This window comes from Caretta caretta, chromosome 5, assembly GCF_965140235.1.
Source record: "Caretta caretta isolate rCarCar2 chromosome 5, rCarCar1.hap1, whole genome shotgun sequence".
NCBI lineage: Eukaryota > Metazoa > Chordata > Testudines > Cheloniidae > Caretta > Caretta caretta.
In genome coordinates this window covers 110,222,952-110,245,338 of record NC_134210.1, presented here as the reverse complement: position 1 = coordinate 110,245,338, position 22,387 = coordinate 110,222,952, and the positions used below count along the sequence as shown (strand labels likewise).

The following is a 22,387-nucleotide window of genomic DNA, read 5'->3' as shown; positions in this document are numbered from 1 at the left end:
GAAATTCTGATTTTCAATTAGCTCTAGCTGTGAGAGCTGTTCTTATGATCACTTATTTCCATAACAGAGAATACCAGTTACTGAGCATTTTTTAACTTCCTTGGCTTTATGAAGCTTTGTGATAGTCATGAAGCAGTATGGTTTTCTGTAGAATACAAACTTGCACAGTTTAAGTTAGACGGGTGCAAACCTCTATGTGAACCCACTTATTTCAGTTTGAGTGGCTTTTCAGTTTAGCTCAAACCTGCTCTTAATTAACTTAAGCTGAACTGAAATAGATCCAGTTTCAACTTAAAATAAGTGTCCACACAGTCTTTTGCACTGGCTTAAGTAAATCAGTTTAAAATGACATCTTCAATTAAACTGATGTAACTCTGTAGACAAGCTCTAAGTTTTCTGTCTGGACCAGTGGAGTAGATCCAAATTAGAGCGGTTGGTTAAATAGAAGTAAGATTGTGGTTTTTTAATAAATGTCAGTTTAAATCACTGTAATTTATGTTCCTTTCTGTTATAATTTGGCAAAGAATTTGGTTGTGTATAGGGATATAAATACTGCAGTAGATTATTTTTTTTAAACAAGGAATGGTAAGAGTAGTTATATGGAGTTGGGAAGGTTAAATGATCAGATTTTTACCTTCCGCTAAAGTAATTTCTTCAGTAATAAATTTCCCTGTATTGTTTGGTGCTTCTGGCCTGGAAGAAAGATTTGGCAATGCTTGTTTGGACAGATGACTTCAAATGATTAGCAACCTGACATCAGATGCTGGCAGCAGGATGCTAAAAGAACATGCTAATGTCCTCCATTTTGACACGCTGGCTCGATTTTGTAATGAGCTGGCTCTATTTATGATTCCATTTTTATCTTTTAAATGCCATGACAGATGGCAGGTTCTGCATCCAACTCTATTGCCATGGAACTTCAGAAAGCATAAAACCTTGGTAATGGTGAAATCAAACCATGCGACATGTCCTCCTAACTAAACCTGAAGTCGTCCCCCCAAATTTCATCAGAGTGATGAGAATGTTGGCTGCTTTTCATTCCTAGGGGAAAGACAGAGCAGCAGTAAACCTGAAATAAATAAAAAACTGAAGTGTAGAAATAGGAAAGTATAGAAATAACTACTTCTTGGACACAGCCTGCTTCATTATCTGCCAGATCAAGTTACATCTGCATTATAATTTTGAGCCTTATTTATATGTCTAAGATGGTCACAGAACCTGTCCAGTGACCTGTAGAAGATTCTGGACTAATTTTTCATACACATCAACTGTTCTTCCTAAATCTTTTTTTATTAAATATTGGTTTCAGAGATTTCTCAGGGGACCTTCCAGAGAGACCCTCCAAAAAGGTGGCTATGTCAATTTGCACCCCTCCGCTGTACTTGTCCTGTCTCTATAAGGCCAAAAAATGGTCCAAAAAATGAAATGTTTTGTACTTATCATTTGATATTATTATTCCAGCGGTATATCAGATCCAGCTAAATTAGCAATAGTACATCCCCTTTACCATGGGCACAGTAACTTCAGGTCAGTACAGACAGCTGCCTCTATATTCCCTGCTGGGAATTCTGCCCTCAGTAAACATACTTCTAACTCCTATATAGTCTCTGGCCTGCCTATATACATTCCCATCTGTCTGGGAATGCTGCCTGCTTACAAGTTGGTCAGCCCCTAATCATCGGGCATTGGCATAGGCAGTGAAGGGTTTTAGTTGGACAGCCTGTATAATACTGCAAGCCATTTCCATGACCTATGAAGGTCACTTATAAACAAGGTAAACCACAGCAATCCTAGTTCTGGGCTTTTGGTTCTTTTAATAGTTCTCTGAGTTCAGTTTACAAGCCTCTCAACCTCCAGATCAAGACAAAACAAATGATCAAAATGTCGACTATTCCTTATTTGGCTTATGTAAAATGGCAGTCCAGTCATGAGAGGAAAAAGGGGCTAGCTGGGAATGCACCTGTAATTATGTCTGAAATATCAGTTGTACTTTCCCATGTTAATTTACACTTGTGAGCATGATAACACATGCACACAAAGTGCAGTATATTTTGAGGGGTGCAGTGAGAATAAGGGAAATATATCACCACAGAGAACAGCTCTTTGCAAAACAAATCTTTCCACTTAGATGGATAGTGTAGTCCTTAGTGCACATTGCTGTCCTCTGGGATTTGAACTCAGGACCTCTGGGTAAGAGCCATACCACTAGGCTCTCCAGCCACTTGAGGGCTGAGCTGGCTAACTGAGGAGAAGACCTTTTCCAGTTAGGTAATGACAAAAGTAACTGAATGAAGACTTTGGCAAGTGAGAACCTTTCATCAGCATTGTGTGTAGTTCATTCACAGAAAAATTGCAGGGTAGACATACCCTAAGTTGCAAAGAGTCCTGTGCCACAGGACTCTTTGCCGCTTTTACAGATCCAGACTAACACGGCTACCCTTCTGATACTTGATACCCTAAGTTGTATGACTATCCCCAGTTTGGTCTGGGTTTGAGTCAAAAGAAAAACAGGATACTGTCAGAGATCCAGTTTTTGATGTATGTTTCAGAGTTACCGTGAGGCAAATCCTTTAGTAAAGGTGTGTATTATCATTTCATTTCAGTAGATGGTGAATCAAGAACACATGCTGAAGGCTGCCTTGCCTCTCTTTGCCAGATTTATCATCAGCAACGGACTGAAGACTAACCATGGAACGTTGGAGATCACGCTGGAGACAGTGGACCAAGCTTTGCCCATAGTGTCTAGGAACAAGGGGTTAAGATTAGTGGAAGGCACTATGGCACTCCTTTCTCCTGATGTCCTGCAGCTTTCAGATCCTGACACTTCCTCAAAGAACCTTACTTTCCTCTTGGCACAGCTCCCTCAATATGGCCACCTATGCTACCGTGGGGCAGTGCTGCTGCATCACAATTTCACCCAACAAGATGTGGACAACATGGACATGGCATATAGACACGGAGGAGGGGCTTCCCAGATTGACAGATTTACCTTCGTTGCAACAGATAGGACTAATGACGGCTTCATCATAGATGGGAAGGTGCAAATGGAACCTGTGGCATTCACCATTCAGGTAAGTATGGCCAACCTGCCTGTTTTAAAAAGATGAATAAAATAATAAGGTTAATTAATAGGTATAAAAATACTGGCTCCAATGGGCATAGTGCTAGTGCTTACTTGCTGCTCAGTTTCAGACACTCAGCAATTGAGGATTGAACTAGTAGGGATGGGCTAATACGATAATTAACCAATGGAAGTCATTGCCACAGGGTATTACTGAAGCAAATAGTTCAAAAATGGATTAGACATAAGTATAGGAAAAAATGCAATCTTTGTTACACTAGTTGAGATGAATGTTATAAGAGTTTTCAATCCTCAAGTGTTAAGGCCCCAAAGTTAACCCCAGGTGTGGTGAGGATGAAATCCCACATTTTCCCCAAAGGTATATTGCACAATAAGCTACACTCAGTGTGGCAGGGTGGTGTTAGGACTACTGAAGCATCAGTCATGGGTCACATCCGGGAGAAAATACTCAACTTGATAGTCTATAACTGTTCTGTGATGGAAGATATGTTTTACAGATCTTACAAGAATCTATTCAGACTTCAGCCCTGCCCTAGAACTGAACCAGAACCTTTCATTCAATTCTGCTCCATGAGGGAGTCCTCTGTTCTCACCAGTCTCAATGCTTAGCTCCCTTTGCTTGCAAGCTGGATTTCTATTCTTCCTCGGTCATGAATTCTGAATCCCTATCAGTTGCCTCCCCTTAGCCTGACCCAGTTCCTCCTTTTTATGATCTTTCCTTTGGTCTCTGGTTTCCCCCACCTTTAAAAGTTCTCACAGTGTCAGCATTAGGCCCAGGTGCCTCCGCTTTAAATTCTTGTATAATCTGGCATGTTTTAGCATCAAGTGACCCAGACTGCACTGTATAGCAAAGCCTAAGAAATGTCAAAGTACAGATTTAGCAAAGAGGCTTCTGGGGCTCAGAATTCCTATTCACAAGAAAGCTGGAAGATGGATGGGGATGAGTAAAGTAGTTTCATGGGAAGCTCATGGGATGCAGGAGCCATGGTGGGGGCTGGCGGGGGGGAGGCAGACGTCTATGGCAGTAATGCAAGTCAGTATATGGTTAGGGATGGAGATGCAAAGGTAGCTCAGGTTGGGGAGGATATATTGACCAGGTTAGTGGGTGAGATTACGAAAGTCTTGAGTCAGATTTCAGCTGGTACCTGTGTACTCAACCTTTTTTTTTTTTTTTTAGTAAGGTCTGATATTGTGAAACAAATGTCTATTTGTTATTTTTAACCTTGACTCAGGTGGACCATTTGGACAAAACTGCACCAAAAATTGTTCACCTCCGTTGTTCTTCCGATGTGGAGCGCCTGAAAAATGGCAATTATGGGATTTACATTACTGCCAGGTCCTTGAAGGCATACGACCCCGATACAGAAGAGGATAAAGTCATTTTTAAGATTTTACGAGGTCCACGTTATGGCTACCTGGAAAATATAACAACAGGTGTTGTGTTCTTTAACCTCTTCATATGATGATCTAAAACATCTTGAGACACACTGGGGCAGATTTCAAAGCCTGTGCCCCTATCAAAATATAGAACCTCTCAGCTGTGGTAGAACAAACTGAGTTCTGATTCTAGACTTCTTTGGGAGGCTGGACTATGATAAGAAACTTCCAATACCAGCACCCAAATATAAGTCCGTAATGAATTCTAAACACCCTAGTAGCATATTTTGTAGCTACAACTCAAGAACTGCTTTTTGCAAATGAAGCTTGAAACATCAGTGCAGAAAGGGTCAAAGCCCTGATGTATCACAGATGTGTTATAAGCTAAATGGCAGGAAAAACAATGATAAATAGTGAACAAAGGAAGCGAATCTGTACCCAGGTCATTTGATGTGATGTCACTTGGGAACTGGATAATTGCCGGGCGGGGTGGGTTAGTAAACACTGCAGTGCACTATGCAGAGGAAAGGGTAGATTTCCGGAAGATCTATGTACTATCCTGCAGAATTCAAGGAGTTAACAAAGAAAAAGTTTTATAATAATCAGTTCAAATCATGTGGCTTTTGCTAACTCTTGTTTAACTGGATTTTGATTTATCTTAATGTTTTCCCTCTTTCCCAGGTGGATTTATCCAGGAAGGATTCAGCCAAAAGGATTTAAATGGCAAAATCATACTTTATGTCATCAATCCATCCTGGGAGGTGAATTCAGACAGCTTGGAGTTTCAAGTCACAGATCCCACCGGAAACTCTGCTGCCCCCCAAACGTAACTTAGATTTTCTATTCTAAACAGTTCAATACAATGTGCATGACTTGTGCATTGGGACTACTTTCTGCCTTAAGTCAAATCAGCTATTGTTGGTTTTGAAGCTGAAGAAAAAAAATTTGTATACAGTTTCACAGGTTCATATTGCAGCATTTTTTCAGGAAATTCTGAGTAAAAGACTAAAGAGATATTCCTTATGAATGACTGTAAAAGAATGGGGAGCTGTTGTCCTTTTGGACTAAAGAAATACAAAGGACCAGTTTTCAGTCAAATACTACATTTCTCACTGTACATGACCACGCACACACACACACACACATGCTCTTATTCTCCCCTTTACATTACCCTTTCAGAGAGGTATAAAGGGGCCTAAATGTAAATGAGAACGAGGCCCATAAACTTGGAGTTCAAATACTGCCTTGGACCAGGTTGTCAGCTTCACCTACATCCTCTTGCAGCTGGAGGTCACTCTAGGCCTGTGCTGAGAGAAATGGCCTCCCAAAGCAACAAATAGAAAACATCAAGTAATAAAAACTGTATGGGCTATATTTTGCATGGGTACATTGAGGGGAGAAAATGCAGGGACCCTCTTCTCCCCACTCATGTGTGACCAACATTTTAACAGGCACCCACTGAAGTTTCACCTTAGCCTATGATAAACCCCATGAATCCTGTGTGTGTGTGTGTATTAGTTGATATGATACTGGGGAATCAGTTCATTTGTTTCCCTCATTTCGGCTAAAATACTCTTTGAGAACAATAACTAATGAAGGAGACAGCATCACTTTGGAAGTAAATTAAGCTAACCAGAATCAAGACCACTTTAATTCTGAATGAGAATGTCCATACAGGGATTTAATGCAATTTAACTGATTTAGTTTACATTCACACTCTTAGTTAATTCAGATTAACTTTGTGTGTTTCTGTGCAGACAAGTCCTTAGTGAGCAAAATTCTATTTGGCTGGAAATGTTTCTATTTTATTTCTGAAAATTCAACTGAGTGTTGAACCAGCTTGTTTAATTTGAGGTGAACAAGAAAGATGGTCAGGGCTATCCACGTGTGCTACACTTGGTGTCTACAAACCAGACCCCATGGAAGAAAAAAAGAAGTTGATTTCACAAGAACTATCTGAACATTGCTTCACCATGGAGTAGTGAGAAAAGGCATTGATAATTGGGACTGAAGTTAATGCAGTACCAGACTATGTCAATAGATGCCTCTATAGTCAACCTCATATGAGCCTGGCAAACCTAGGCACTTTGTTATAGCACTGTACAGTCTCAAAGGTGAATTATTATTGTACACATTTTCCCCACTATGTATGTAAAGACCACTTACCCACCATTTTGATGCAGCCACCTCTGGGGTGGAATCTGGGAACTATTGTATGTCAGCACCAGGGCACCACATTTTTTTAGGAAGGAAGCTGAAGAATAACAAAAAGAACAGGAGGACTTGTGGCACCTTAGAGACTAACACATTTATTTGAGCATCAGCTTTCATGAGCTACATGCATCCGATGAAGTGAGCTGTAGCTCACGAAAGCTGATGCTCAAATAAATTGGTTAGTCTCTAAGGTGCCACAAGTCCTCCTGTTCTTTTTGCGGATACAGACTAACACGGCTGCTACTCTGAAACCTGAAGAATACGAGTTTCTCCCATTGAAAATTCAGGGGAAATTTTAGAGAGGTAGAATGTACAGTAATTAACTGGACTGGAGTTTGGCCAGGACACCAGGGTGTTGGTTTTTTAATGAAAAACTCCAAATTTAACCTTGCATTAAAATGGTGGAGTTGGGTTTATCTGAATGTGTAATACAATGATAGCACACTCAAAAAATAGTGATGACTTGAAAGTGCATATCATTTCAATAAAAGCACAAACATTGATTTGAATGATGCTGAATTAGTACAGGATCAGACTTTGAACATTTCCTGAAACGTGGATAGGCTGAGGATGACTATTCTAATTCCTAGTGCTATACAGTGTGCTTTACAATACGTGAAAAAATTAAAGGTCCCTCTGTTGTGACTCTGAGGATGTAACTTAGGCCTTCTCTACATTGGGGGAGTTTCCTGGCATAGCTGCAGAGGAATATCTATTCTGCTCTATCTGTTCTGGTATAATTTAGCTATTCCAAAATAACTCCCCTGTATGGGCACTGAGTTCTGAAATAAAAGTGATTTTATTCTAGATTAATTAGGTAAAGAAAATCATCTTCATTTTGGTACTGAGTGTTCTCAGAGGGGAGTTATTCCAGAAGAGCTATACTGGAATAGTATTTGTGCTATGGCTGTGTCAGTCGGTTTCCTCATGTAGAAAAGCCAAGAGACAAGAATGATACTCAGGAAATCACATCAGATGCAGTAAGATGTGAAGACATTGCCAAAGAGGAGCTCATTGCAGGAACGATGGATGATTGACATCATGGTTTCAAAGCACTCACCAACGCATCCTCGGGGTCCTTGTGATCCTCAGAAATATGCAAAGGCCTCATTGTTCTTCTTCAAGGCATACATTTATAATATCAATTTTTATCTTTTAAGCCTCTGATGTGAAACCATTTCCAGCAGCCCCCACACTAACTTTACACTTGGTATATAGGTTTCAGAGTAGCCTGTCATTATGCAAGGCACTGCATTTAGCCGTATGGAGTGGAAATCTATCAACTTGGTATATAGATAGTCTGTACATTACAAACTTTACAAATTGGTTCAGAAGGAGTTTGTTTCCCCATTAGTGCCAAGGCTCTGTGTGTGTGTGTGTGTGTGTGTGTGTGTGTGTGTTGGGGATAACATCCAATAGCACTAGAGATGGTCATACCCCCAAAAGTTTGGAAGCTTTCTAGATAATGATTCATAAGTGGCATCGCTGAGGCATTCTCTCAGTTCATCTCTGACTCTCCACTCAGCCCCTTCTTTAAGCTCAACCCTTCAAGAGGGTTCATCCCATGTTTTCCTCCACCATTTCCAACTTGTGACTTTACAGTAAGTCCAGCCCAATTCCCTCCTAAGTGATTCTGTGGGGTGTTTTATACAAGATTTGAATTCAGCAGTTTCTGGGAGCTGGTTTGAAAGGCAGCCAGAGTTGCCTGTGGGAATAGAGGAACCACAGGAGTGGGGCATGTTGAGTAGGTAAGGGGGCTGGATCCAGGCAGAGCTGTAAGAAGGAAGAGGCAATGATACAGGGAGAACACTGGAGAGTCACAGTAAAATAAAACTAAATGGAGGGAAGAAACAATGGCTTTATTTGAAATCAAACAGGAGAGAGAGAATCTGGCTTAGCCAAACAGATCCTAGGATCAGATCTTGGTCCCATAGAACCATAACTTCCACTGACTTAAGTGGGAATAGGATTTGGCCCTGAGAAGATGTTCACATCTGGTTTAGTGGGTAGGTGAAGACTCAGTTGGAATTCTTAATTTATTTAACTGTTTCTCCTATCTCTAATTAACACAATCTCACAAACAAACCCACTGGTTTGAAAACAGAAACTTGCTGTGTGTATTCACTGAATCAACAATCAAGAGAGAAATGTCACTTGTACCAAAGCCATAGTCAGCAGGAGGGATCCCTGTGGACTGCAAAAGAGTTTTTCACACAGATTTTCTTTCCTCCTCTCGTCCCCCCCTCCCTCCCCCCCACAGTCTGGAACTGAGGTGGTCTCAAATTGAAATGCAACAAGCTGAGTACGAAGTATGTGAGAATGTGGGAATGTTGTCTTTGAAAATCACCAGATCGGGGCACTCCATAGACTCTGCCTTTATTGCAGTGAAGGTACGGTTAAACATAAAGTTCGGGTTGGAAGTGAATAATGATCTGGGGCAGTTACTTTCCTTCTTATAATTACATGAGCTGTTTGATTGGGTCGGTAAGCAAGTAATCATGCGCTATATCAGCAAAGAGGCAATATGGTTCAAGCTGCGTTTGTCAAGACTCTGTTCTTGTACAACTCTTGTTCTTGTATTAACACTGCTCGTACAGTGTTAATACAGTTTCTCTGACTAGCATAGCATATTTTGGTTCAGCAGCTTATAACACAACTAGATCAGGCGTTGTAGACTGATGGCAGTAAATAGCTCTAACTGAGAACATAGAGTCTGATCCTATCCTCGCTGAGGTGGAAATTTTGTCATTGATTTCAGTGGGGTTACGATTGGATCCAAAATGGTATATCTCAGGCTGTTTTTCCCTTTATCGTGCATAGGATTGTTTACACCAGTGGTTCTCAACCTATTTATCATTGTGGGCCGCAGATTCAGCCCACAAAGTGTTATCTGGGCCCAGGTTGAGAACCAGTGTCCCCCGCCTAACCCCCTGCCACACACAAACCCCTATGCTCAGCGCCCTCTGCCCAGAGACACCTCCACAGAGTGGGGCCAGGAGTGGAGAGCTGAGCGTGGGATGGGGGGCAGGGACTGCGACCCCTGCTGTGTGGGGCCCCAGAACCCCAACCCTGCTGTTTGGGGCTGGGCGGCAGCTGGGATCCTGGAGCCCACGACTTTAGCGCACAGCTGAGCTGGGCCGCAGCTGTGTGCTAATTGGACCGCATGCGGCCCGCTGGTTGAGAACCACTGGTTTACACTCTAAGGGTCATATTCTGGTTGGTACTGAGCATATGGCACTTGTAGGCCAGATAAATCAAGCCCAGCAATAAGAATACAGGGTGGAAATTGGCCTCCCAAATTCTACCTCCTGTGAAAAGTCATGGAGAGTCATGGTTCCCCCTGCTTCCTCATGTGTATGTACATGCCCACCCTGACTAGGCAATGGTGCCCATGGATAGCCCTGCACACAAACTATTCCTACTCTCAGTAGAAATGGGAGCACAAGGCCCCCAACTGAAGAGCTGGATGCTGCCACACAGTAATGCTGATGTTGTAGTGTAACGACGCACTGTTTGGGTATATCTACACCTTAGCCCGTGCTCCTCCCTATGTTTTTGCCACACAGCCCCTACCATCCACATGCACAACTCTCAGGCTTGTACTTATTTGCACTTTGAACCCATGCTTGCTTGGTTTAAAGCCCAAGTGGTGTTTTATCTTGGGCTGGAACCCACCAACTCTGCAGTGAGGATACCAGCGGCGGTAAGATCTCTCAAGAGCTGATAATCCTCAAATGCCCTTCCCACAATTCCCCCAAGGGACAGACCAATTCTCCTGCAATTGACTCAATTGACTGGGAAAGAATCCCAGAGCATATCAGTGCACAGAACTATGGGACATGTTCCCAGACACACAGGTGAGTGCAGAAACAGTAAGGACACAGTAATGCAGGAAGGCTGTGAGGATGCTTTTACTCTGGCTAGGCTAACCCCAGCTCCAATCACCCAGGCCAGCTGTCTAGTGTACACTTTCAGGGAGCTATTATATCTGTCTCCAAGTGCCAGCTATAACTATAGCCCCAGATTTTGCTGAATAAAAATGCTAAGTGATGCTATTTGTGTAGTGATTTGAGAAGCGAAAGGACAAGATGCGCAATAAGCTTTTATATTATGACTTTTAACCCAAAGCAAGGTTGGAATTGAGGTTTTTTCTCCTGTTTGAACTGGCAAGATTTATTTTTCTTCCTATTTCTTTTCTCACTCAAGTGTCACAGTGAACCGTACAATACTGTGTGTGTCTTTGAGACCTCACAGAGTATGGTGATGAATATCCATAGTAGGTTGAAGCATTCACTAGACTGCATTGGTTTGGTTAAATAGACTAAAAAGATTTGGAAAGACTGAGCTTCTCCATTGTATGGAATTTTCTGTTTAACTTCTTCTTAGGTTAATGAAGTGTCTGCTACATTGGGAAAGGATTTTACTGTGACTCCCTCTAAGCTCATTCAGTTTGATCCAGGTACGTAGTGGTATATCAGTTTTAATTTTACAATGAATTAATTAATTGTGAAATGTGCCGTATTGGAGAGCAAAGTCTTTTAATGCAACAGTTCTCAACCTTTCTCTTTCTGAGGCTCCTCCAACATGCTATAAAAATGCCATGGCCCACCTGTGCCACAACAACTGTTTTTCTGCATACAAAAGCCAGGGTCAGCGTTAGAAGGTAGCAAACAGGTCAGTTGCCCAGGGCCACATGCCACAGGGAGCACCACAAAGCTAAGTTTCTCAGGATTTGGCTTCAGCCCTGGGTGGCAGGCTTCGTGGCCCTAGGCTTCAGCCCCAGGCGGTGGGGCTTCAGCTTTCTGCCCTGGCCTCCAGCAAGTCTAATGTCAGCCCTGTTGGCGGACCCCCTAAAACCTGCTTGCAGTCCCTCATGGGGCCCCGGACTCCTGGTTGAGAACCACTGTTTTAACTCATCAGTTGAAAAGGTAAAGCAAGGTCATTGCCAGTGCAATCTTCCCCACCCTAAATGCAAACCACTCAATGGACTGATCAGTCTCCACCTCCTATCATTTCTTGGCCTCTCTGCTGAGACCGCCAACAAATGTGGCAATTACTGCCAAGCATAATGGAAGCTTTGTTGAGGGCTTTCACATTTTTATCATTTGTGTCTGAATGCTAAATTGTGCAGAGGGACTCCCTCCAATTGCTTCTAATATAGCTCATAGAAGAGAACTCCAAATGGCAGACACAATATTTATTTTCTGAAGTGAGATGATGTAATTTTCACTATGCCCTTTTTAAAGAGACAGATGCTTATCTGCTATCCTTTGCAGAAGTACAGGATGGTAGTTTAACGAATAATAGAAATGGAAGAAGTGCTGCAGAACAATATAACTACTATCATCTACACATTTTTGACTTGCCATTTTGTGATGCGCTTCCCTGTGGCGCACTTTCCTACCAAGATGATAAATGTCCTGAACTTTCACCATGACTAGAAATCAACTTCTCACCGTAGTTCCAAACACAAAGTGTATCTTCTTGACTTTATCAAGCTGCTGATGTAGCTGGGGAGACTATGTAGATTTTGTTTCATATAGTACTGCATTACTGCTGAGAGAACATTATATAAAATTATATGCAATGATATATTCCCCATAAAAGTACAGTTAATAATACATTAAGATTGCAGATAAATTTAAATCAAAATCCCAGATATGAACATGTCTGATGTTTGGGTCCGGATTCAGATTTGAATTTTGCAGTTTGGGGCCCATCTCTGGGTAAGCCAGTACCTGAGCTAACAGTACAGTAGTAAATGTAATGGAGTCCTATATAGTAGAATGGTAAAAGCGACACTTCAGTGCCAATTCAGGTATGAAGCGTGGCTAACTCGGTAGTGAAAAGAAGGATGTTCTTGTTGTTGAAAGAAGAAAAGGAGTACTTGTGGCACCTTAGAGACTAACCAATTTATTTGAGCATGAGCTTTCGTGAGCTACAGCTCACTTCATCGGATGCATACCGTGGAAACTGCAGCAGACATTATATACACACAGAGATCATGAAACAATACCTCCTCCCACCCCACTGTCCTGCTGGTAATAGCTTATCTAAAGTGATCATCAAGTTGGGCCACTTCCGAAATATATAATATATATATATATATATAGTGTATATAATGTCTGCTGCAGTTTCCACGGTATGCATCCGATGAAGTGAGCTGTAGCTCACGAAAGCTCATGCTCAAATAAATTGGTTAGTCTCTAAGGTGCCACAAGTACTCCTTTTCTTTTTGTGAATACAGACTAACACGGCTGTTACTCTGAAACCTGTTCTTGTTGTTAAGAAACTAGAATGGGATTCAGGACATCTGGATTCAGTTCCTGGCTTTCCCACAGATTTCTTGTGTGATCAGAATTTTTATCAGATAGGTTGAGATTCTCACCCTTGCTCTGTTCCTTTTATGCCAGGTAAAATGGCCATAGCAGTGTAAAGGAGATCCTAAAAGCCGCAGAGCCAGGTTGGGGAGGATTTCCCTGGCAAAGAACTGCAGAAGGCAGCCATAAGGTCCCCCTAGCAACCCCTAATGTAGGGATTCTAGGCAGTGGTGAGGCCAGTACGGCAGCCTAGAGAAGTTGCTGTAATTTACATAGGTCCCAAGCTGTGAAGCAGCCCCAGATCAGGAGGGTGCAAAGATGCTTAAAGTCACGCTAGCCCACCTCTGCCTGGGCAGAGTTTAGTGCTGTGCCTCTAAGAATCTGGTTTTTCACATACAAAGAATAACTAGGCAAGAGAACCCATTTGCTTTCAAAATTACCTCCGGCTCCTTTGTAGATGCAGGCCCAAGTTGTCAGCACTAACTGTGCCTGTGCATATTTTCTAGACATAATCTAGGACTTGACTTCTGGAAATGTGGCCCACAGAGTTCAGACTGCTTCCTGAAATGCCCACTGAGATTATGCCAGTGGTGCCAGGAGTAAAATTTCAATTACAAAACATCACCATGATTATAAAAGAAATGAGAAATATCTGTGGAAACCTCAAACAAACGACACTTGTTTCATGGGAAAATAGCCTAAGCACTTATCTGCATCTGAAAAACAGAAGATAAGGGGGAGGTGATAAGCAAATTCCAGCCCAACCATGTGGAGTCTGCAGTGGGGAATCTCTCAGTTGGAATCTCAGCTTTTGTTGTGAAAAAAGGCAATGCAAGCAGTGTTTTGGCTACAGAGATGCCATAGGACTGCAATCTTTGCCTGGCTATCACATAGGAAAATTTGTGACAGTTCAGTTAAAAGACTAATCAACAAATTAAAATTTGCTGGAAATGTTTCAGCTTTGACATAATGGGGAAGTACAGGTCTAATTTCTAGGTAACTTCTGGTCTTTTTTTAGAGACATATTAGGGAGGGTGGATGGTCATAAAGCAATAAACACAATAGGTGGGGGAATCTGTTCACTTTCCTAGCACACCTCTGAAATCACTGATTCTTCCCAATGGCTGACGGGAGTATTCAGCACAGAGAGGGTGGAAGATACGGATGGAATAGCAGCAACAGAGTAGGAGCAGATAAAAAAATTGTATTAAGGGCACTCCCTCTGTGGCAGTTTTGGCAGAAGAGTGGGTGTCTTCTGCTCTGGATAACAGTGCAGAACCAGAGACCTTGTCATTAGACTTTTTACTTTAAATTAAAAAATGCAATAGAGGATGTTGAGACTAGTGTAAAAAAAACCAAACACACACCCTAAATGCTTTGGGTTCTGACGACCTAGGAGGTCACCTCTCCTTCACCAAATGCCTAAGATCAGCTGATGCACTCAACCTACCGTTCTTTAGATTGAAACATCTAGAGGTTGTGGGCAGAGTATTTTCAGTGCAAGTCCCTTAACTGGGATATACTCCCCTCCATTGTCCGGCTACTCTGGGAAGCTAATGCTCTGAACTTGGTGCAGGGAAGTGTACATTGATTCACCCTGGGGGAGGGCAGGCCACTTTACTGTTGTTGTCCTCCCCTGGGGTTTCTACCAGAGGTGGAGGCTGCTTTAGTTTATAAGTGGTATTCCATAAGAGGTCTGCAGGTGGAGGCTGGCTATGGGATATGCTGATCTGGCATATCCCACCCCTCTTTTCCAGCCAGTATCCCTCACTTGTTGTACTGCATGAACTTCCTACACATGCCTTCCATGCTGCCTTACTGCTCTTCCCACTGGCAGATTATCCCCCTGGAAGGTCCTTTGTCTAGGTTTACACTGGCAGGAGCCCCAGATCTGTTGACTTCAGGGCATCGTGTAAAGTAATTTATTTTCTCAGGCTTTATCTTGAGAGGATGCTGGTGTTTGGGTTTATTTTTAATTTGTGGGGAGCGGTCTAATTAGTTAACACTGGTGAACTAATTTGATGTTTATTTTAAAAACACATGCTCAGAGTCCACTGTGATGGACTCATTAAATAAAAATAATAAATTACAAATGAAAGTTATTGGTGGCATAGGAGCCAATCCAAGCTGATTGAAGTCAATGGGAGTATTTACATTGATTTCAGTGGGCGTTGGATAAAAACCCATAATCTCAGATTGGAGATGGACCTGAAAGGTAACTAGGAAATGGAGACCAAAACAAATGGGAGGCCAACAGAGGCAGCATAAAAATTAATATTGTATATATGTATCTTACTACATGCATGCGGAACATCCATCTTAACTTTGTGAGTCAGTTTTGTACACAAAAATAGTACTAATCCAAAAATAGTACAAATAACAATAATGCCCATTCTGGGATCTGGGTCTGACCAACTGAAATGCAACTTTTCTGAATGGAATTGTTTAAAAGAAGGTCTTTGCATTCACCTCTAAAGCCTTTTGTTGTGTGTGTAAATATATACATCTATATATATGATTATGATTATTTATTGGTCTTTCAACTAATAACCAGAATAACCCTTTACATTAGAACTACAATCTGTTCTCATTTCCACTGCTGTAAATCTGAAATAACACAATTAAAGCCAGGAATTACTCAAAATTTGTAACAGAGACCAGAAGCTAGCTTTTGAAGTATAGTACTAAAAGTCAGTGTAATTTTTGATTAGTTATGCAAATTTTTTAAATAATTGTAGCATCTCTAGAATTAAGATTCTAAAATAAAAAGAATACATCACATTTCTCGTTAAAATTGCAACTGAACTCCTAAATCTATGTATTGTAGCCATCATTTCCCATGTCTAAGGCAGCTTTTTATTACAGTGTATGCACATGAACTGAATCATCATTGTCCAGGAACAAATTTGGTCTCTTAGTGTTATTTGGGAGAACAGCAGGAGTCCAGTCAGTTGGTATGAGCACAATAGCATACACAAGCTATTCTATTCTAGCTGTAGACATGTTAATTAATATTTTTTTTGACACCCAGATTGATTGAAATAGCAATTAAAGAGTAATTAAAATGTTTACTTCTGGTAGGAATGTCAACCAAGACGTGGAATATAGCAATTACTTATGACGGATTAGAGGAAGATGATGAGGTCTTTGAAGTAGTTCTGAACTCCCCTGTGAATGCAGTTCTTGGCACCAGGACAAAAGCTGTAGTGAAAATTCTGGACTCAAAAGGAGGTATTCTCTTTTGATCATCATCTTTAAAATCTGGAGCAATCTTGGCTGACTAGCTACTTACTTTCAACAACACTTACCTTCAAATCAAAATGCTTAATTTAAAAAAAAAAAAGAAAACAGGATTGACAGTTGCAGACCCGTTTATTCTCTCACATAACTCTATTCTTCCTCTTAGGAAACATAGCATGGAGAAAGCAACAAGTACAAAGAAAAAAACAACAAGCATGTTAGATTTCAGCATTCATCATTATTTTCAAAGGAATTTATTTTGAAGGTCCACTAAAATGTTTTTCTGGTGATTGTATAACAGTTGTTGCACTCCTTTGGGAAAGATGTCAGAAAAAAATCTAACAACAGAACCCAGCCCTTAAAATAAATTCTGTAGTATCCGACTGGTTTGAGCAATTGTTCTACAATACTGAAGCATTTTTCAGTGATTAAGTGTGGAGTGTTTTAATGTGGAAACGGATGAGGAAAATACCAATACTTATCTAGACAGCTAAATTCTTTGAAGATTGAAGAATATTCTTCTCTCTAACTGCCTAGCACAGTGCTTCTCAAACTTTAGTACTGGTGACCCCTTTCACATAGCAAGCCTCTGAGTGCGACCCCCCCCCATAAATTAAAAACACTTTTTTATATATTTAACACCATTATAAATGCTGGAGGCAAAGCCAGGTTTGGGGTAGAGGCTGATAGCTTGCAACCCCCCATGTAATAACCTCTCGACCCCCTGAGGGGTCCTGACCCCCAGTTTGAGAACCCCTGGCCTAGCAGAACAGCATTACCCATACAAATGTGAAAATGAATTTGGGTTAGTTTTGCAAAGGTCATTTTTAAAGGTTCATGGTCTGATTTTCTGTCTAGTAACTGGGATGACCAGACATCTCAATATTAGGGGCTTTGTCTTATATAGGCAGTTATACCCTCCCCTTCCCCCGCCCACAAAAATAAGTGTCCAATTTTTCACACTTGCTATCTGGTCACCCTATTGGTAACACTGATGTAAATCCAAATTACTCAACTGAAGTCAGAGATTCATCAGTGTAAAACTGGTTTGAGAGGAAAATAGGACCATGTCAAAGTGTGAAAAAGAAGGCACCTATGACTGATTGCTTGCTACCCAAATGACTGATAAGGAAGGCACCTGGGACCAACTGGCTGCTGCTGATACATTGATAGGGAGATTTCAGAGGAACAGCCGTGTTAGTCTGTATTCGCAAAAAGAAAAGGAGTACTTGTGGCACCTTAGAGACTAACCAATTTATTTGAGCATGAGCTTTCGTGAGCCACAGCTCACTGTGGCTCACGAAAGCTCATGCTCAAATAAATTGGTTAGTCTCTAAGGTGCCACAAGTACTCCTTTTCTTTTTATTGATAGGGAGAGATACCTGGGCTTTATAAGGCAGAGAAGAATGGACAGGAGAGGGAGAGAGCTTTGTGTGAGAAATAGTCAAACGGGGGGGATTGCAGTTGGAGACAGAGAAGAGTAACTGGGGAGCTGTTTGAGGTGGTGCTGAGCTCTTAATAAGACTCCTGAGGGAAGCAGTTGGGGAAGCCTTCTGAAGGTGTCACCTGAGGATCCAGGGAGCACAGGTCCAAGAAGAGGAGCTCAGTAACTCAGAGGACTCCAAAGGGAAAGATAATAAGGAGCAGCCAGGACGGGCTGATGAGCTGTGTTATCTGGGGAAGCTGAAGAGGAGAGGGACTATGAAAGGGAATAGATAGGCCTCAGAAAGGAGTGGTGGTGCCCAGTGGAAGATCTGAGAGACTTATTTGGAGCTTCAAAATAGACAGACCTTCAGTAAAGGAGGGTTTGTATCTGATTTGAGACTGGGACAAAAGAGACTGTGTTTTAGTGTATGGTAGGGGCATTGGTGTGTGTGACGGCCTTGTTGGACTTATTGGTTGTCTCCTGGGTGAAGGGAAACTGAGGCCAGCTGCTGCAGAACCATGTGAGGGTCCAAAGAGAGTGTTACAGAATATGTGTGCTCATTTACAGGGCAGCAAAATTTTTTTGGGGTTGAGAGAAAATCATTAGGGCATAAATATTTCCAAAATTGTTCATTATACCTGAAAGTCTATGGACCAAGTGTGTACCTTCAACAAGTACCTCTTAGTGCATTTGATTTTCAGGGAGTTGATTTTATTTACTTGTACCAAAGTATTTATACTTTTATGACTCACAGACAATACTATACACAAATGCTCTTTTCCTCTAGGTAAATAAATAGGAGAAATGAGGACTAGTGAATAAATAGCAAATCGGCAACATTAGATGAAAAATCATCCAACTTTTAATGACATGCTGTTTCAGTGCCCTAGTCAATGTGACCAGCTATCTGCTCATGTAAAATGAACTGACCATCTGCCATCTTGTATGCTTTCAGGTCAATGCAGCTCTTTCCGTTCCTCTGGCCAAAACAAGCCCAATTTACGGGGGACAGGCGCATTGCTTCCAGTTTCCTCAGGGTCCTCATCGCCCTCCAATCCTGGCACTGTTCACTTGGAAGAAATCCCGCTGTCCTCTTCCAGAGTGATGATGGTGGATAGAGGGGATGTGTTACAGGAATTCAACTTGGTGAATCTGTCAAGGATGAGGCTTAGAGCTGTCAGAAATGGCAAAATAGTAAGGCAGATCTATTTTATGGTGATGGGATGATAATATATATTTTTTAAAACCGTGATTTTACCTGAATTTACTGTAACTAGGAAATATCTGTGCATTCAGTGGATCAGACTTAAGAGCTTTTTAAGAATATACTGTATCTTCTGAAAGCCTTGACACTGAGGAGCTGTCTATATGAGAAAGACAGATGGAGTTGAGGAAGGAAATGTGTATCAAACAACAAACCAAAATAATGCAGATTCGGATGGGGTGGCTTCTCAGCTGGGGTAAATCAGCAGAGCTCTATTGAAATTAATGGAACGAGGTCAATTTACAGGAGCTAATCATCTGATCCTGAAGATACTAGAAAATAAACAAGGAAATAAAATTTACCTAATTTGGAAAAAAAAACAGTGGAGACACCTCATTAGGCAGATTTCATGTACACTGATTTGATTGGGACATGACTGTGATCTTTAACTGTTATGTAAAGAGACTATGAGCACACCTTTGTGTGTCAGGCCTGATCTACACATAAAATTCAGGTCGATACAGCTATGGCACTCGGGGGTGTGAAAAATCCACACCCCTAAGCGCTGTAGCTGTGACAATGTAGCTCCCAGTGAAGACACAGCTTGGTGGATGGAAGAATGTTTCCGTTCCCCTAGCTAATGTTTCTCAGGGAGATGGAGTTCTACAGTGACAGAAAAACCTTTTCCATTGCTGTAGGCTGTCTACACTATGGGGTTATGCTGGCATCGCTACAGTGCCATAACTATGCTATTATAGTGGCAAAGAGTCCTGTGGCACCTTATAGACTAACAGATGTATTGGAGCATAAGTTTTCGTGGGTGAATACCCACTTCGTCAGTTGCTCCAAGATGTCTGTTAGTCTATAAGGTGCCACAGGACTCTTTGCCACTTTTACAGATCCAGACTAACACAGCTACCCCTCTGATACTATGCTATTATAGTCCCTGTAATGTAGGACATTTTTAATTGCCCACTTTCAGATATCATCCGCCTCCATTGTAGGGGAAAAAAATTAAAACCAAGAATAAAATCTGTAGTGTTTGCTAACCTAGATTATCTAACCAGCAACCCCAATGAGACTTTCACGAAAAGCTTCAGATAGCTACCTGTTTCTATATTGTGTAGATATGCCAAACTCATTTCACTGTCTGGCCTTTTCAGGTTCATCCTTCATCTGTGTTAAGCAATGGAACCCATGTGGCTTTTAAAGTAAGAATATTATGATGTGGCTTCTTCTATGATTCTTTCCTTATTGTGTCTTACCTTAGCTGCATGTACTACAACTTTAATAATTTGATGTAGTTAATACTGACTGCACTGTCTCATTCTCTTCATCTTTTTCTTTGGGGGGGGGGTCTCTTCCCCTTGATTGACAATAATTTGTGTTTCAAAATTCCTTTCCATTTTTGTGAGGAGAATTTTGAAGTTGCTTATGAATGGTAATCCTCTCCCCCTTTTTTTTTTTTTTTTTTTGGTGTTACTTTTAAAATCAAGTATCATGGATTGGTGTCTCTCAGAGTAGAGGATGACACCTCATCAGCTAATGCAAACAAGGCTAACAAGTCAATAATTAACCAAGGGCAGACAAAGATAAATGTGATATCCTCCAGGAAGACAGAAGTCCCACAAGCTGATAAGGCAGAGCTGATGTCTGAATCACACTCTAGCCAACAGGTATGAAGACCTTTTGTTTCATATGAGTTTTCACCATCTGTTTTAACTCAAGCTGTTATCTGAGAGGATTTAACACCTCTGAGATCTCCAGTCCAATTCCACCTCCAAAATTTACTCTTCTAGTTCTTAGTTTAGACTAATTTAGCCAATACATGGATAAATTAACAACTCAACCCATTTAGCATTAGCATGTCACCATAGGCACCGACTCCATGGGTGCTCTGGGGCTGGAGCACCCACAAGGGAAAAAAGTAGCAGTCCTGCGGATCAGCACCTCCTGCCCACCAGCAGCCCCGCCGATCAGCTCCTCCCCCTCCCTCCTGGTGCCTCCTGCCCGCTGTGGATCAGCTGTTCAGCAGCGTGCAGGAGGTGCTGTGCGGGAGGGAGAAGAGCAGGGGCAGGAAGAGGTGGGCTTGGGGGCTTGGAGGAAGGGGTGGAGTTGGAGCAGGGCCTGGGGGAGAGCAGGGGTCGAGCACCCCCCATGATCTGAGTAAATCAGCGCCTATGCATGTCACAATCTTTTGAAGTAAAAACTGACCATTTATTCTGTTCCATAAAACCATTTTGCTTCAATGTGTAAATGTTATTCCCTTTTTCAGGACCTGGTCCTCTCCTTTCCAAAGAGCTGCACGCCTGATTTAGACGGGCTCTTGCATTTTGAAGAAGGCACCCAAAACTTATTTCAGTGTGATGGAATTTCGTGGAAGTTATGGACTTCAGAAAGCAAGGTAACTATTGTCTGCCCTTTGTGTGCATTTAATTTAAAGCTTCCCCAGTGTTGAATTGTATAGTCCTTTCCACAAGGGATTTTAGTTTATTGTAATAGAGATTTTGTGTTTTGATTGATACATTCAGGTTTCCCTTTGGATGAGTAAAAGGGAACACTTCTTTATAAAACATTTTTAAGTAAAAGCACTTCAAGAAAGCTTAATAAAAACCTGTCAAAATATTGTTTCTTGACATGATGGTCTTAAACATCTTCAGGTGCAGTCTCATCAGTGTTGCTTCATCATTAAGCCTCAGGAATGTGTGCCTGTCAGATGTATGCAGCCCCAACAGACACACTTTTAGACATGTTGGTATGAAATGATGAAGAGTAGGGGCCTGATTCACTGGTATGTTAGGGATGCTTTGCTTTGCTGTGGTGGTGCAAAGCAGTCCTATACCGGGCTACCAGGGCTTCCACTACATAGGAGGATCTCTGAGTGGTGTATCACTGCAGTAGTGGCTTCTCATACCACCCTCTTCCTGCCTACTAGTGGATTCAGGGTGACTAGGGCTCCATGCCCCCAGCTGATCTCCAGCTGACACTGGCAGCCAGCATACAGTAGCCAGGTTGTTCTAAATTACATTGCAGACCAGTCTGGCGTTCTGATGCCCTGGGTTCAGTGAAGCATCAAGATGGCTTAGGGCTTGTGTCGATGAACAGTTGGCATGCAGCAAGCTGGAATGTAAAACTAAAGTGCACTAGGGAGCTGTGCACTAACTGGCTGCATGGACCCTGCTACCATGCACTAAGAGTTCTGTAGTGTGCTTTGACCTACTTCCATTTCAAAGCAAAGTAGGCCAATGTGCACTACAAAACTCCTAGTGCATAGTAGCAGGGTCCACACGGACATTAAGGGCTTGTCTACACTGGCAAGATTCTGCACAGTAAAGCAGCTTTTTGTGCTCAAACTGCAGACATGTACACGCTGCCAAGCCACTTTGTGCGCAGAAACTCCTCAGTTGCAGCGCTGCAAAAAAACCACCTCGACGAGACTCATAAGGCTATTTGCGCAGAGGCTCCAGCACACTAATGCCAGTGTAGACACTTGATTGCTTTCTGTGCTGTAATTGGCCTCCGGA

At 41.8% G+C, this 22,387-nt stretch overlaps 1 protein-coding gene across 6 annotated transcripts in view; it reads left to right on the top strand.

The window, feature by feature from the left end:
- The window catches only part of FREM1 (FRAS1 related extracellular matrix 1), a 107,492-nt gene that overhangs the window by 67,247 nt on the left and 17,858 nt on the right, over nt 1–22,387 (top strand). For 2 of the 6 annotated variants that reach the window (XM_048850809.2, XM_075128791.1), the window contains exons 25-34: nt 2,657–3,071; nt 4,315–4,516; nt 5,141–5,285; nt 8,934–9,063; nt 11,060–11,132; nt 16,075–16,224; nt 18,615–18,853; nt 20,027–20,074; nt 20,360–20,539; nt 21,139–21,267. In XM_048850809.2, the coding sequence (XP_048706766.1) occupies nt 2,657–3,071; nt 4,315–4,516; nt 5,141–5,285; nt 8,934–9,063; nt 11,060–11,132; nt 16,075–16,224; nt 18,615–18,853; nt 20,027–20,074; nt 20,360–20,539; nt 21,139–21,267 (1,711 nt within the window). Of the gene's footprint in view, nt 1–2,603; nt 3,072–4,314; nt 4,517–5,140; nt 5,286–8,933; nt 9,064–11,059; nt 11,133–16,074; nt 16,225–18,614; nt 18,854–20,026; nt 20,075–20,359; nt 20,540–21,138; nt 21,268–22,387 lie in introns of those variants that run through there. The other 4 variants (XM_048850813.1, XM_048850814.1, XM_048850810.2 and 1 more) reach the window with 4 other exon arrangements.